This window comes from Oncorhynchus kisutch, linkage group LG16 (genome assembly GCF_002021735.2).
Source record: "Oncorhynchus kisutch isolate 150728-3 linkage group LG16, Okis_V2, whole genome shotgun sequence".
Lineage (NCBI taxonomy): Eukaryota > Metazoa > Chordata > Actinopteri > Salmoniformes > Salmonidae > Oncorhynchus > Oncorhynchus kisutch.
In genome coordinates, this window is record NC_034189.2 from 46,188,942 (window position 1) to 46,205,737 (window position 16,796).

Consider the following 16,796-nt stretch of genomic DNA (forward strand, 5'->3'; position numbering starts at 1 on the left):
CATAACTTCGGTATCATGATCCTCATAATGTAGATGAAATATGTCCATCACTGATTATTTATATTCTGTGAAACTCCATCTATTTCACAATGACAACTGACAATTCTGAGAGATGACAGCATTTCAAAAACACCAAGAGAGGACGGAAAACCTCTGTATAGACCCAAGAGCCATATTGTATAGACACTCTTTGATGGAACAAGGGCCAGGTCCAGAAACAACCCCTATTGTTCAGAACCATAGGTACTTGAAGGCCTACTTATCAAATCCTCTGAGAACTACAGAAGTGCATAGTGGCTAGAGGAGAAGTACTTGATTTGTTTCTAGACATGGAATATGCCAGACTAGTCATGAACCACACACACAACACACACCATCAGCAAGTATACGAACAAATTTATTTAAATTTAAAACAGATACCTTGTCATTATGTTCTCTCTTAGAAGGCGGCGATGATCGTAATAAATCATGTTCATGTTTGAATGAGGATCAGGCAACAGTGGTTGAAACAAATGCATGAAAACACACAACAACAAAAAGAAATATGGCGAGAGTATTGCAAATCAATAATACACCAACCGATCAATCAATAACCGATTTCACCCTTTCATCAAGATCTCTGCATCAGCCAATACACCTCCCAACACTAAACAATACATGCAATTATATAATTACACAAAAAATGTGTACTTATAGTTTTTGTTAGGGGTGGTGTAGTCGCCACGTGTTTAGGTCTCTGGTGTTCTTAAAAATGGGACCATCCAAGATGGCTGTTCCCTGATGATGATGTCAGCGTTGGCACTTAAGAGAGAGAGAGAGAGCCTGGCTCTAGAGAGAGTTGGGTTGGCACACAATATAATACATAATTTACATTTGGGTTACATACAAAATAAAGAAACAAAAACAGCATTGTATATTTTATACACCAACTAAAACATTTAACCCTCAGGTTTCCTTAGATTAAAAAATAAATCAAGTGGTCCTAAATACAATAGTGTTCCGGTAATGTTTTTTTTAATCTTACAAAAAAGATTGAAAGGAAATAAGTCAAGGTAAGTTCTCAATATGCACCATGTCCATGTTAATCTGACCAGGTAAAACTCTGGGTCCTAGTTAAAGCCTAGGAAAAACTCTGGGCCCTAATGTGCAGACACTTCAGGAGTGCCAACCAATTAACCCACAGAAAGTGGTAAACAAGAGATTAGTAGTGTGTCCTATAAATATAACTGATTAATCACCAAGTCAGATGATTGTAGTTAGGGCTGTTTTCACCCTTCATTGTGGAGGCAGTACAGGAGCCCAAGTGCTTGTCTGTTTGCTATGAGAGTTGTATTCAACACATTGTTTGTGGGCAGGTCAACACTGAATTAAATACTGCATGTCATACTTGGATAACATCCTCTAATACTGGCTGCAGTGTGCAGGCTTTAGTTCCAGTACAACACTAACACACTTGGTTCAACTAGTTGCGGTCTAAATCCAAAATCATGATTAGTTCTCAATCAGTTGACTGGGGTGTTAGTGCTGGTATGGAACAAAATCCTGCACAGGTGTGCTAGAGCTGTGTGTTGTGCAGCTATGCTTTAACTTGGAATAGCATTTTAACACCTGGTTTACCACCCTGCCTCTACTGTAGGAGTGTCTATTGACAATGTGTAAAATCTCCTCAACAAGCACAAAGCACACCCCCGGATGGTAAAACAGTAGGACATTAGAAGGAAAGTTCCCCTTAACACTGATCTAAGGTCACTTTTGCATCCCCCCTAATGGATAAAGTCCCAATGCAGACATTTTTTACTTTATTTTTTAAAATCTCAAAATCAAGTAATTTCTGGGTAACAATTAAGTACCTTACTTTGATTATTTTTGAAGCATTTTGAAGAGTAATTTATCAAGCATGAATTTTGCTAGGACTGTCGAAGTGGTGTGAGTGGCATGGGGAAAACTGAAAACTAGCTGTTATTGGCAGAGAGGTTCAAAACTTTATTTATTGGTTTATTAACTAATTTACCGCATGGTGATATCGAACAGACAAATCAAAACCCCAACCCACCAAAACGGTCAGAAATTTCAGGCGGTCTTTTCAAACAGCTCTTACACTAAAATAGCATTATCACCATTTTCACAAGATTATTCCAACCTCAGTGTGGAAATCTATACAAAACACAGGAAAATCACAATTGACTGCACTGGGCCTTTAAGGTTAGCATTGAGGGAGGGTAAGCTGATCCAGGATCACACCCCTGATCAAACAGTGAAGTAGGGAACTTGGGGCTTGAGAGATTCCCTCATTCGGAGCTGGAAGCTTGTCTGATCCACTGTTGATCCAGAGAAATAAAAAGTAAAAAAAATGTACCTTCTAATGATAGTGTTGGTCATGTATCCTACCACAGCTGTATTCACACACACGGCCTTTGTTGAAACAAAAAGATTCCCACAAACACTCATGAGTGAATGGCTTAGTTGACTGTGAACCTAAAACCAGGGGTGCACGACCCAGTGCTTCGAAGTCTGCATTCCTGCTGGTTTTCATTTCTCCCCGGCATTTACTTGATCAATGAATGTTACCAATCGGTTGGAGATTGCAAACACCTGATTTCACAGGTAGAAATCCATTTTTGGTTAAAGGCAACAGAAAAAAAACACAGCAAAACTGCAGCCCTTGAGGACAGAATGCAACAGTGTACCCTTGTCCTCTACTGCCCATCGCTTTCTAGGATTTGTGAATTCACTCATCGAATTTCCACTCACTTCATGAATTGAAAACCAAATTGAGCCCCGTCTCCCCCATCTGCCTGCCTGTCTGATGCATGGCGATAGCCCTTAATGAGAATAATGAAGAAAAGTTGCCTGTAGAAAGAGGTTCAAAAGTAGATCTGCAACGTCACTGGTTCTATCAAAGCAAGCCTCGGAACTTGAACTAAAACAACTCAAACCAACGACAACGCAAACTGTGTTTAAATTACAACGACAGAGCAAGCATAGACCGTACTGGTCTCCGATCACTGGTTATAAAAATTCACCTACGTTCATATGGTACATTTCCTATGTATGCAGTTACAGAGCTGTGCCTATTAGAAACCCAAGAGGAGAAATACAAGTTTTCATCAATGAAACGAAACAAAGTGACTTAATGTGAGAAGAAAACCATAGAATTTAACATGGATATAGATAGAATGGCAAAGTACATCTGGAATTGTCTTAAGATAAAAAAAGAAAGCAGAGATTTAGTACATACTATAGTAGACGTTTGTTTTGTTACAGCAGTTTAGACTCAAGTCTAGCCCCGACCGCATTTCAACATGATAGAAACAAAAGCAGTCAAATTCATCAACACCTTCAAACCTGGTTCCATAAATTATTAAATTAAAAAAAAAAAAAAACTTTATTTAGTTACTCTTTTAATATCATGTCTTTAGTCAACATATTGTGAATAACTAATCTGCTCTAGTGTTAGTAGGGAGAAGCTGCAGAGGAGAGCCGAGGATCTAGAATGTTCTAAAGGTTCTAGACTAGAAGGCTCCTGATGGTTTAGAACCTCTGTTCTGAGACTGTTCCTTTCCTCTCGCTGCAGCCCTCTGTGTGTGTAGTCCTCTTATAATCAACTGATTATCAATCATCAAAGAAATCCAGAATCACAGTATAAATACTAGCAAATTCATAGGAAAACAAAAACAGTACACTATCGAAAAAAAGTGGATTTTCTTTTTTTTTCTTTTTTTTTGCCAAAGATTTTTTGTACCACAGAGTGTTTTTGTACAGGAGCGTTTCTGTGTACATGTATTTACAAACAGAAATATACACAAACAATAACTTTTTGTAACCTTCAGAGTGCGCTGTCCATTTGGGAGGCAGGATCATACGTCTCCTGCTCCCACCAATCAACAACCACCTCTCATCAACAAACAAAAGTGTCTATACAGTAAAAAAAAAGTAAACAACGTAAAGCTTCCTGTGTGTCTGGGATAATGGATGCCACCGTGTCATTTGTGGGGATGGATTGCCCAGAATCTCCAGAGCACATCTATTTGGGTCGCTGGGCAACTTAACACATGATGTCATTCTTTCAGACTGATGTACCGTATGCTGATGACATCATCCATTCATGACTCCCTCCCCCTCAGCGACTGTCCAATCAGAACATAGTAGCGAGTATTGGATGTTCGGTAATCTTAATGTAGCGTGTATCAAATAGAACATGGTACTGTGGATGTCAAACGGAAGGTTCCGGTGTATCAGTCAGTATACCAGTGAAGGAGGGAAGCGATGTGATCAAACCTAAACATGAACAACCACAGTCGTCTGTAAAGGATAAAATTAGAGTCCGTTTCTGGTTACCATCTTGTTTTTGTGATATTTTGGCAATTTTGCAAATTTTTTAAATACGAGATTTTGTTTTGTTAACCGCTTCTAAAACTTTTCAAACCACTTCTTAGGTCGTCAGATAGAAGTTGACGTAGCAACAAGTTACTATTATTAAAAACTATTTGTAAAAAAGCTCAGCGATACACATATTTAATCAATTAGCTTTTTCCACTCCTTCTGGTGCTTTCAGTCTTAGTGTATTTTGTCTACATATGTAATTACTTTATAACATATTTAATTATATATATTTTTTTGCGTTTGCAACGATCACTCGGAGTATACATTCATCGATGCGAGGTGCAAACAGAATCCTTGGTCTGACTCCTCATTTGTGTGTGACATCACTTCCTGCTCGGGTCCTAGTGGCTTCCTTTGTTACCTCATCGTCTCCACCCCACTCCCAGTCTTTATCCCCTCCCTTATAGAGTGTAAAACGTCACCCTCTCAGGTGTTTTTTGCCTTGCGTTTGGGTCACTCCTTCCACCAAATCAGAGGATGTGATCTCAGGCCAGTTGACTGATGGTTCAAGGGATAGACCCACAGTTCACTGACCACACTGGTCCTCTTCCTCACCTTCTCACACACAAACACGCAGACACACACACACACACACACACACACACACCCATTGTCCCCTCCCGTAGTCACTCTATACTGCATGGCGTGTGTGTATGTGTGGTATGGAGAAGAGGAGACTGACAAGCTGCTGAGAACGAGGGAGAAGACAGGCTTATGGCAAAAGGGTAGAAAGAGGGAAGGAATGAGAGAGCGAATGGGAGGAGAGATATTGGAAGAGAGGGGTCTTAAAATCGCTGGAGTGAAATGCAGGAGGGGAAAGATCAACTAGACATGTAGGTGTGTGTAAGCTTCATAGGTGTCCGTGTGTGTGTGTAGGCTAAGCTGTGCAACTGGGAAGAGTGTGTGCGTGTGTGTGTGCAAGAGTCTCTCAGACCAGGTTGTATTCTTTGAGGTTGAGCTGCAGGATGGTGTCTTTGACGGCAGCGAAGACGAAGCGGATGTTCTCGGTGTCCGTGGCGCAGGTGAAGTGTGAGTAGATGATCTTGTCGCTATCCGGGTTCAGGTCCACAAACATCTTCAGGATAAACTCCCGGCCCGCCTGGGCATCTCGCTGGGGACCTGGGGCGGCACAGACACGAGCACACACACAGTCAATCCCGCATCACGGTAGTCAGAAACCATCAGACACACGGTATATCACGAAGGTAACTGTAGACATACACACACACACACACACACACACACACACACACACACACACACACACACACACACACACACACACACACCATCAAACTCAGGGAAGTAATCGACCAGGTGGGAGTATGAGATCTTCTCCTCCAGCAGATCCTTCTTGTTGAGGAACAGGATGACTGAGGAGTTCTGGAACCAGGGGTAGGTGATGATGGTCCTAAACAACGCCTTACTCTCCTCCATACGGTTCTGACAGAGGGACAGAGGACAGTTAGTAAGGGTGTTTGATGTGTGTGTGCCGTGATGTGTGCGGCGAGTGTGTGGTATCTTTGACATGATAACCACAGATCTATGATCAGATTACCTAACCCCAACTCCAAAAATGAACCATTATGGCATATCAGATCCTGGATCACTGGATAGAGTCAAATTCTACCTAGTCCACCAATGTTTCACTATTGGAAACCGGGAGGGCAAAAAGACGAGCCATCTCTCCCACCTTTCCCTAGTGTGTGTGTGTGTACACACCTCGTTGTCAGACTCCACCAGGACTTGGTCGTACTCGCTGAGGGCCACCAGGAACATGATGGAAGTGACATTCTCAAAACAGTGGATCCACTTCCTCCTCTCTGACCTTTGACCCCCTACATCCACCATCCTGGAGCATGGACGGAGTGAGGAGAGGTGCCAGGACACAGAGGACGAGAGAGAAGAGACGTTAAACAGTGTTGTTGTGTTTGTGGAACAACTAAAAGAACAACTAATAAGAAAAACTCTAAAATGAATCCATCCATGCAAAAGGGTTGGTCCTCATTGATTTTCTATGTCTGTGATTTAACTCTACATACAGTAGTGTATGGATGGATTCAACAGCTACATGAAGACTGAGCCCAAAACTACACACATAAACAGAAGGGTGGTGGCAAACTTGAGATGTAGAATCCTAATGGCCGCCATTTTGGCACCTAACGTTCCAAGACAATCCCATTCCACTGAGAATCTAAACGAGAACGTTTGGTGGCAACATGGAGGATAGTTTGTTCGCTGAATTCTGTCTCATCTACGGCCCTGAGAGGTCACAGTTCGAAGGAGAGCCTAACGGTGGAAAACACACACACAGATCATAAACTGAAATACAATACCAGTCAAGTTTGGACACACCTACTCATTCCAGGGTTTTTCTTTATTTTTACTATTTTCTACATTGTAGAATAATAGAAGACATCAAAACTATGAAATAACACATATGGAATCATGTAGTAACCAAAAAAAGTGTTAAACAAATCCAAATATATTTTATATTGGAGATTCTTCAAAGTAGCCACCCTTTGCCTTGATGACAGCTTTGCACACTCTTTGGTCGTTCTCTCAACCAGCTTCATAAGGTAGTCACCTGGAATGCATTTCATATAACGGGTGTGCCTTGTTTAAAGTTAACGTGTGGCATTTCTTTCCTTCTTAATGCGTTTGAGACAATCAGTTGTGTTGTGACAAGGTAGGGGTGGTATATAGAAGACAGCCCTATTTGGTAAAAGACCAAGTCCACATTATGACAAGAACGACTCCAATAAGCAAAGAGAAACGACAGTCCATAATTACTTTAAGACATGAAGGTCAGTCAATGCAGAAGATTTCAAGAACTTTGAAAGTTTCTTTAAGTGCAGTCGCAAAAACATCAAGCCCTATGATGAAACTGGCTCTCATGAGGACCGCCACAGGAAAGCAAGATGGTGTGGGGGTTGCTTTGCTGGTGACACTGTTGGTGATTTATTTAAAATTCAAGGCACATTTAACCAGCATGGCTACCACACCATTCTGCAGCGATACGCCATCCCATCTGTTTGTGCTTAGTGGGCCTATCATTTGTTTTTCAACAGGAGATTACCCAAAACACACCTCCAGGCTGTCTAATGGCTATTTGACCAAGGATAGTGATGGAGTGCTGCATCAGATGACCTGGCCTCCACAATCACTCAAGGGATGAGTTGGACCGCAGAGTGAAGGAAAATCAGCCAACAAGTGCTCAGCATATGTGGGAACTCCAAGAGGTCTGGAAAAGCATTCCTCATGAAGCTGGTTGAGAGAATGCCAAGAGTTTGCAAAGCTGTCATCAAGGCAAAGTGTGGCTACTTTGAAGAATCTCAAATATATGTTTAACACTTTGTTGGTTACTACATGATTGTGTCCAAACTTTTGACTGGTACTGTATGTAACACAGTGTGGAAACAAATGTAGGTAACACTTTACTTCTTGAAGATCTGACTTCAAACTGCTTATTATCATTACATCATTTAGTTTATGTAGGCCTATGTTATAGGCAGTTTGTAACCTTATCTATGCATAAAGTGTTACCCAGTGAATGGATCATCAGTAAAGAGTGAGCGGTGCCCATCACCATTCTCAAGTTGCCCCTAACCTCAGATCTAGGATCAGATAACCTTACCCCAATTCAAAACATTAACCATAAGGGGGATGAAGGCATATCAGATCCTGGATCAGTGGATGGAGGAGAATTCTACCTAGTCCACCCAGTGGCAAGATGGGAGGGCAAAAAAAAGCAAACCAGCTCTCCCACCGTTCCTTAGTGTGTGTGTGTGTGTGTGTGTGTGTGTGTGTGTATGTCCGTGTCCCTGAAGCATGAGCCAAGCGCAATTGTGCAACCCTGGTGGAGGTGAGACAAAAAGAGGAGAACGGGAGAGGAGGTAGAGAGAGGACTACGAACAGAGAAAGAGGAGAACGGGAGAGGAGGTAGAGAGAGGACTAGGAACAGAGAAAGAGGAGAACGGGAGAGGAGGTAGAGAGAGGACTAGGAACAGAGAAAGAGGAGAACGGGAGAGGAGGTAGAGAGAGGACTAGGAACAGAGAAAGAGGAGAACGGGAGAGGAGATAGAGAGAGGACTAGGAACAGAGAAAGAGGAGCAGATGAAGACTGAGGAAAGGATGAGAATAAAAAAGGGAAGAAGATGGAGGGATACAGAAGGCACCTCTGATGGCGGGATTCCTTTGCTGGGTGAACGACAGGAGTGTGTCCTCCGAGTAGTTCTGACTGGAGTGTGTGTGTGTGTGAGAGTGTGCCTGTCAAGGTTTCTTCCTTCCGTTTCTCTTTGCAACTGTCCTCCTAGGTTGTCTTTTAGGTTTTGTTAAGCGTTCTTCTGTGTTAAACGATTCAAGTAGAGGCAAAGGTAAGTCATGTAAAATGTTACTCTGTCTGATCAAATTACATTATGTACCAGGAACTGATTCAGACCAGGTGAGACTTGTTCTAAGTCAGCGATATTAATCAATGATTTAACATCCAGGGAAAAGGCAACCAGCAGTACTGTGGTCTTCGAGGCCTAGATTTGCATAGTCCTGTCTTTGAATTAAACAGATAGTGAATGTATGTGATTTAATTTGTGATGAAACGCCCTCCTGTTGTAGCATGGGATACTGCAGTCCACAGAGACCAAGAGCCAATCAGAGCCCTGCAGGACCCCAGGCCTGAAATAACATCCTTCACTGGGAGAGAGAGAGAGGACGACCTCCTTTCCTCTGCCAGGATGAACAGAGGGGAGGAGAGGAGAAAGAGGGTGACCCATTTTAAAAAGACAGGCGCCAGAATGTAGGACTTTGGACTCACGAGGATGTGTCTGAGTGGAGGAGGTTGGGGGTGTGTGTGTGTGTGTGTCAGAGAGAGATCGGGCCATAATGGTGGAGATCAAGCCTACAATAAAACACAGCTCTGTCCACTGCTGATCGAAGATAATGATAGCTCAATGATAGTTATGGAACAACCAGAACGTATGACATGTGAAATGAACGCACACATCGGTATGCTCTGTCCAAATACTGATAAATAAATGCATTCTTCCTTAATTGAAAGTAACCACTAATTCATGACATGACTGGATTGGTGAAAGCTTAAAGTGGGACCCTAACTTTCACCGATGCTCTCATGCCAAAGCAGTGATTACTTTGAGAAAAGGAGGATGCATTTTAAGAAGTAATGGAGCAGGGTCATGGGATGATTTACTGGTTAACATGACTGCACAAGGGCACTGATGCTAGCATCCCCTTCCTGAATGATGCATTTGCTAGGCCAATGTTAGCACCTTAGCCTCTTCTACTTGAATAGGATGCTTTTTGAAAGCGGACGTTAATTGCGCCACCTGACTGATGCTTTTGCTGGGCTCATGTTAGCACGTTAGCATTGTCTACCTGAAAATTATGCATTTGCTAGGCTAAATGTTAGCAACTCCACCTGACTGTGATGCATTTGCTAGGCTAAAGTTAGCACACTAGCATTGTCTACCTGAAAATGATGCTTGACAAGTCGAAGGGATACTCTATGATGCCGGTGGTGGGGATTCGCACCCTCAGAACATCTTGCTGTGTGGGCAGATAGTTGTTGTCTGAGATACGGTCCAGATCAGTTAGATAGCTACAAACCGAGGGAGAAAGAGAGAGAGACAGAAAGAGACAGACAACAGTCATATAAAGCACGGTAGACAGTAAGCATTACCGCCACACACCCCTACCAATCCAGAGAAGGTGGATCAGTCCAGTGTGGAAGGCTTGGGCGACCGTACCAAGTCTAGAAGAACAGTGGTGTTGGTCCGTATTAGGCTTCCAACACCACCCCGAGCCCCATACACAGACCCACTCACCCCCCAAAGCAACTCTGAGAACGTCCGTTTCAGGTCTTTACCGTTTACCGTCACAATAAAAGACCTTGAGGCTTTAGTTTAGTTGTAGCAATTTTTGCATCAAGCTAACAAGCCATTTTGATGCCATTTCACATACTTTCTAGTTTGGGGTTCTGCAACGATTGCATAACAGTTGGGTTGTCCTGAGTGGGCCCAGTCTCAGAGAGGTGCTATGTGGGGACCTGGGTGTGTGTGTGTGTGTGTGAGTGTGTTGCAGGACAGTGACATAGTGAGGACGTCGGTGGCAGAGACAGCAGTCCCTCGCTGCAGTACCGTGACGGTACCTGAAGATGCAGTTCTCCAGGTCAAACGGGTACTCTATGATTCCCGTGGTGGGGACCCGGACACGAAGCACATCCTGCTGAGTAGGAACATATCCCTCCGCGGTGACGCGGTCTATATCACTAAGGTAACTGCAGACACACACAGACACACAGTCTATCACTAAAGAAACTGGATGGCTGCACATACGCACTAACATGCTGACCAGACTGCTCGTTTGTGCGCCATTGCACGCATGTTGATTTCGTCCAACCACACCAGACGCGATCAAGTCACGCAGGTTGAAATATCAAAACGAACTCTGAACCAACTACATTCATTTGGGGGACAGGTCAAAAAGCATTATATAAACATTGGGTTGTTATTTTACCTGAAATGCACAAGGTCCTCTACGCCGACAATGAATCCACAGATAAAAGGGTAAACAGAGTTTGTTTCTAGTAATCTCTCCTCCTTCGGGCTTCTTCTCCTTTGACTTTATATGGCGGTGTGCAACCAACTTTAAGGTGCATTACCACCACCAGCTGGACTGTGGATCTCAGTTCATCCTTCAATCACACTGTGGGTATATAATCCGAAAAACCAATGAGGAGCTGGGAGAGGCGGGACTTGCAGCGCGTCAAGCGTCACAAATAGAACCAAGTTCTATATTCGAGCCTGGCTATGGAGACGCTCGTTGACGTGCGCAAGCAGTGTGGGTGCAATGATAACGTCTGTGTACATTTATTTTGCCACGCTTACGATGTGAGCACTGTGGTCAGCATGTAATTCTCACTCACACACACACACACACACACACACACACACACACACACACACACACACACACACACACACACACACACACGGGCAGAAGAGAATGATTAGCTGTAATACAACAGGGTTTTTGACAGGGGGCAGCGTTGGGAGCGATTCTTCAGCCCTGGTCCTGGAGATGCCTTGGGTGTGCAGGAGTTCGTTCCAGCCCAGTCCAACTCAAACACACCCAATTCAGCTTATCAAGGTCCTGACGTCCAATTAGCCGGGTGTCAGCAGAGATGGTGTCCTCTCATAACGTTAACAGGCAACCAACCAGGAATCAAAGACCAACATTATGCTCACACACACAATTCACTTTATTCTAAGGTTTGACTTGACTTAAATGTCAGCAATAGATTGTGTAAATGCGTGTGTGATTTATTCCCAGCACCTCTTAGAAGGTAAAGCAATGGTGTATGTTCAACATAAGCTTTCATTTAGCTGAGTGTGAGGGGTGGAGAGAGAAGTGCGTGAACTGTAGTGTGTGTGTGTGTGTGTGTGTGTGTGTGTGTGTGTGTGTGTGTGTGTGTGTGTATACTCAGAAAGTATTCAGACCCCTTTGATTTTTTTCCACATTTTTGTTACGTTACAGCCTTATTCTAAAATGGGTTACAAAAAAAAAATCCTCAATCAATCTACACACCACACCCCATTTGACAAAGCAAAAACAGGCTTTTCAAAAACAGAAATAACTTATTTACATAAGTATACAGACCCTTTGGCCCTGTCCGGGGGTATCATCGGATGGGGCCACAGTGTCTCCTGACCCCTCCTGTCTCAGCCTCCAGTATTTATGCTGCAGTAGTTTATGTGTCGGGGGGCTAGGGTCAGTCTGTTATATCTGGAGTATTTCTCCTGTCTTATCCGGTGTCCTGTGTTAATTTAAGTATGCACTCTCTAATTCTTTCTCTCTCTCGGAGGAGCTGAGCCCGAGGACCATGCCTCAGGACTACCTGGCATGATGATTCCTTGCTGTCCCCAGTCCACCTGGCCATGCTGCTGCTCCAGTTTAAACTGTTCTGCCTGCGGCTATGGAGCCCTGACCTGTTCATGTGCTACCTGTCCCAGACCTGCTGTTTTCAACTCTCTAGAGACAGCAGGAGGGGTAGAGATACTCTGAATGATCGGCTATGAAAAGCCAACTGACATTTTCTCCTGAGGTGCTGACCTGTTGCACCCTCAACAACTACTGTGATTATTATTATTATGAACATTTGAACATCTTGGCCATGTTCTGTTATAATCTCCACCCAGCACAGCCAGAAGAGGACTGGCCACCCCTCATAGCCTGGTTCCTCTCTAGGTTTCTTCCTAGGTTCTGGCCTTTGTATGGAGTTTTCCTAGCCACCGTGCTTCTACACCTACATTGCTTGCTGTTTGGGGTTTTTAGGCTGGGTTTCTGTACAGCACTTTGACATATCAGGCTGATGTAAGAAGGGCTATATAAATACATTTGATTTGATTTGACTTTGCTATGAGACTCAAAATTGAGCTCAGGAATGTGTCGAGGCACAGATTTGGGGAAGGGTACCAAAAAATGTCTGCAGCTTTGAAGGTCCAAGAACACAGTGGCCTTCACTATTCTTAAATGCTGGCTGTCGGGCCAAACTGAGCAATCGGGGGAGAAGGGCCTTGGTCAGGGAGATGACCAAGAACCCAATGGTCACTCTAACAGCGCTCCAGAGTTCCTCTGTGGAGATGGGAGAACCTTGCAGAAGGACAACCATCTCTGTAGTACTCCACCAACCAGGCCTTTATGGTAAAGTGGCCAAACGGAAGCCATGCCAAAGTAAAAAAGGCACATGACAGCCCACTTGGAGTTTGCCAAAAGGCACCTAAAGGACTCTGACCATGAGAAACAAGATTCTCTGGTCTAATGAAACCAAGATTGAACTCTTTGGCCTGAATGCCAAGCGTCACGTCTAGAGGAAACCAGACACTGCTCATCACCTGGACAATACCATATCTAGGGTGAAGCATGGTGGTGGCAGCATCATGCTGTGGGGATGTTTTTATGTGGCAGGGACAAGGGGACTAGTAAGGATCAAGGGAAAGATGAACGGAGCAAAGTACAGAGATCCTTGAAGAAAACCTGCTCCAGAGAGCTCAGGACCTAAGACTGGGGCGAAGGTTCACCTTCTAACAGGACAACAACCTTAAGCACACAGCCAAGAGTGTCCCGAAGCCACTCTTGGCTGTGTGCTTAAGGGACAAATCTCAATATCCTTGAGTTGCCCAGCCAGAGCCCGGACTTGAACCCGGTCGAACATCTCTGGACAGACCTGAAAATAGCTGTGCATCAACACTCCCCATCCAACCTGAGAGTGTGAGAGGATCTGCAGAAGAAAAATGGGAGAAACTCCCCAAATACAGCTATAAATTAGCATTTTAAAATAAGGCTGTAAAGTAACTAAACATGGAAAAAGTGAAGGGGTCTGAATACTTTCCAAATGCACTGTGTGTGTGACTGTCAGTATCTCACTTTATTTCTAGCCATCAGCTCTCTGGAGTTGGGGCAACCGGTCGAGAGGCACCAGAGTGAACCACACACACACAGGCGCGCGCAAATGCCTTAACCCCAACACACCCATGTGCACTCACATCCACCCCTCCCCCACATGAACAACCTCTTACACACAGAGACACACCAGGACATACTATTTAGTGGAGTCTGATAGCTGGTATTCCCTGCGTCTGTCGTAGGCCTCCTGTATCCCAGGGTCGGCCCACAGGGTCTTGATGGCGCTGATGTAGGGCTGGTCGAAACCACAGATCTTCTCTATGTCCACCTCCTTCACTAACATGGCATTAGACTGGGGAGGGAGGGGAGAGACAGAGAGAGAGGAGGGAAGAGTGAGCACATTGGAACTAGATAGTGTTTGTGTGAGTGACTGTAGATGCGTTCTGACCAAGCCTATTCTGGTTGTGTGTGTGGAAGGCAGTGTTTTTTTTATGGTTGCGTTAGTACTTCCTACCCGGTTCTGTTCGTATTTGAAAGGGATCTTGAGGTTCTCTGTCGCTTTGATCATAGACTGCATGGAGGTGAAGATGTTCTGGTACACCAGCCTGATGAAACCCCTCTTGTCCTCCTCTGTGTAGCCCGCCCCGTGGATGATCCTCATCTGCTTGATGAATGTACTCTTCCCACTCTCTCCTGTACCTGGTCACACACATAGAGCAACCACTGTTAGCACCACTCTCTCCTGTACCAGACACACACATAGAGCAACCACTGTTAGCACCACTCTCTCCTGTACCAGACACTCACATAGAACAACCACTGTTAGCACCACTCTCTCCTGTACCTGACACTCACATAGAACAACCACTGTTAGCACCACTCTCTCCTGTACCTGACACTCACATAGAACAACCACTGTTAGCACCACTCTTCCTATACCTGGACACACACACCTACAGTGAGCTCCAGAAGTATTTGTTTTGACTCTGCACTCCAGCACGTTGGATTTGAAAAGTGCAGACTCAACTTTATTGAGGGTATTTTCATCTATATTGTGTGAACGGTTTAGAAACTACAACTATTTTTGTACATAAATGGCGAGGGGGGTTAAGGGGACCAAAAATATTGGGACAAAATTAGTTTTGGTTGTGTTTCAGATTATTTACCATAAATTTTTATTGGGTACAATAAAAATGAATTTCTTACACTTCTACATTAAATGTGGATGCTTGTAATGGTGAGAGGTTAGCATGTCTTCGGGGTATGATATTTGTGCATCTAACTTTCACTCATCGTTATTCACGATTCATCCAGGACTATCCGTAACCATGGTAGCATCCACTTTAAATGTTTATAAACATTCTATTCTTATTTACAATAAAAGTGACTCCAAAATGGCTACACATTACTTACCATTCATTCCTATTGGGCACAAAATAATATGAAACACAACCAAAACAAAACAGCAAATGCATCCGACACCCTGTGCTGTGCAACAGGTGCGCTAATTTAGCGGGATAGGTGTGTAAACGCTATTCATAAAATTACATTGAAAAAAAGTGTGTAAATTGCGTTAAAACTTCAATACATCACTGGAGAGCATAGTATACAGAGCCAGCGCGAGCGAGACGGAGAGCGCGAACGAGACGGAGAGCGGGGGAGAGCGAGAAAGCGAGGGAGGGTGTTGTGTTGTGAGTGCCAGGGTAAAGGGGAATCCAGTGAGATCCGCTTCAACAGTGTCATTCTTTAACACAAACAGCTACTACATCAGCAGACAGCTTCCACCAGAAGGAACCAGATGTTTGTCAGATCTCCACAGTCATGTCCTCCTCAGACCGACACCCCCACCAGCACCACCCAGAGCTCCATTCAACCCAGCCCACACTGCAGTATCCAGTCGCACACTGGCTCTTTTCACCCCCATGGTCAACTACAAACCATAGGACGGTTTGGGGTTACTATGAAATCCTACTACTGTTAGACCCCCAGTTAGACTCCCCTCACAGTTTCCACAAAGGACTGCTTGCTCAATCCAACCTCATGAATTTAAAAATCATTGGCTTGGTGTAGGTATGGGCTACAGGGAGTTTCCACTGACTAAACATTCCTTCTTTCACCAGTCCTTTCCAATCCATGAAGAGGAATGAATGAGTGCACACTTCCGTGAGAAGAGTAACAATCGTAAACAGAGGAATGGGTTCAAATGAGGCTCTATCCAACCAATGACATACACTGAACAAAACAACAAAAAACACAACATGTAAAGTGTTGGTCCCATGTTTCATGAGCTGAAATAAAAGATCCCAGAAATATTCCATACCCACAAAAACTCTCGCTCAAATTTTGTGCACAAATTTGTTTCCATCCCTGTTAGTGAGCATTTCTCCTTTGCCAAAATAATCCATCCACCTGACAGGTGTGGCATATCAAGAAGTCGATTAAACAGCACGATCATTACACAGGTGCACATTTTGCTGGGGACAATACAAAGGCCAATATATAATGTGCAGTTGTCACAAGACAATGCCACAGATGTCTCAGGTTGATGAAGCGTGCAATTGTCATACTGACTGCAGGAATGTCCACCAGAGCTGTTGTCAGAGAATTGAATGTTGATTTCTCTACCAATTTTAAATCGATGGCAATTTGAATGCACAAAAATACAGTGAAGAGATCCTGAGGACCATTGTGAGGACTATTTTTTTTGTGACCAGTCGTGAAATCCCATAGATTAGGGCCTAATTCATTTTTTTTAATTGACTGATTTCCTCATATAAACTGTAACTCAGTACAAATCAATGAAATTGTTGCAAGTTGCGATTATATTTTTGTTTTCCGTATATAATCCAGGGGAGGCAGGGGATTGGTTCAAACTAAACTGTCACATGACTTGACTGCCAGAAGTAGACCCCCGTCTTTCCAGTAGAAACTTGGGACCCTGCCATACCCTCATCTCCTTTAGCAAACACAAGCCTCTCCAGGGCCCAGCCAGA

The 16,796-nt window shown here is 43.8% G+C and overlaps 1 protein-coding gene across 2 annotated transcripts in view; it reads right to left on the reverse strand.

Moving 5' to 3' along the window:
- Positions 1-376: 376 nt before the first annotated feature.
- The window catches only part of LOC109879717 (guanine nucleotide-binding protein subunit alpha-11-like), a 33,859-nt gene continuing 17,439 nt past the window's right edge, over positions 377-16,796 (reverse strand). The window contains exons 2-7 of one of the 2 annotated variants that reach the window (XM_031792614.1): positions 14,318-14,502; positions 14,001-14,155; positions 9,869-9,997; positions 6,106-6,235; positions 5,673-5,826; positions 377-5,502 (exon numbers count right to left, since the gene is read on the reverse strand). In XM_031792614.1, coding sequence (XP_031648474.1) covers positions 5,312-5,502; positions 5,673-5,826; positions 6,106-6,235; positions 9,869-9,997; positions 14,001-14,155; positions 14,318-14,502 — 944 coding nt within the window. In that variant the 3' untranslated portion in view covers positions 377-5,311. Of the gene's footprint in view, positions 5,503-5,672; positions 5,827-6,105; positions 6,236-9,868; positions 9,998-10,546; positions 10,676-14,000; positions 14,156-14,317; positions 14,503-16,796 lie in introns of both variants that reach the window. The other variant, XM_031792615.1, reaches the window with a different exon arrangement.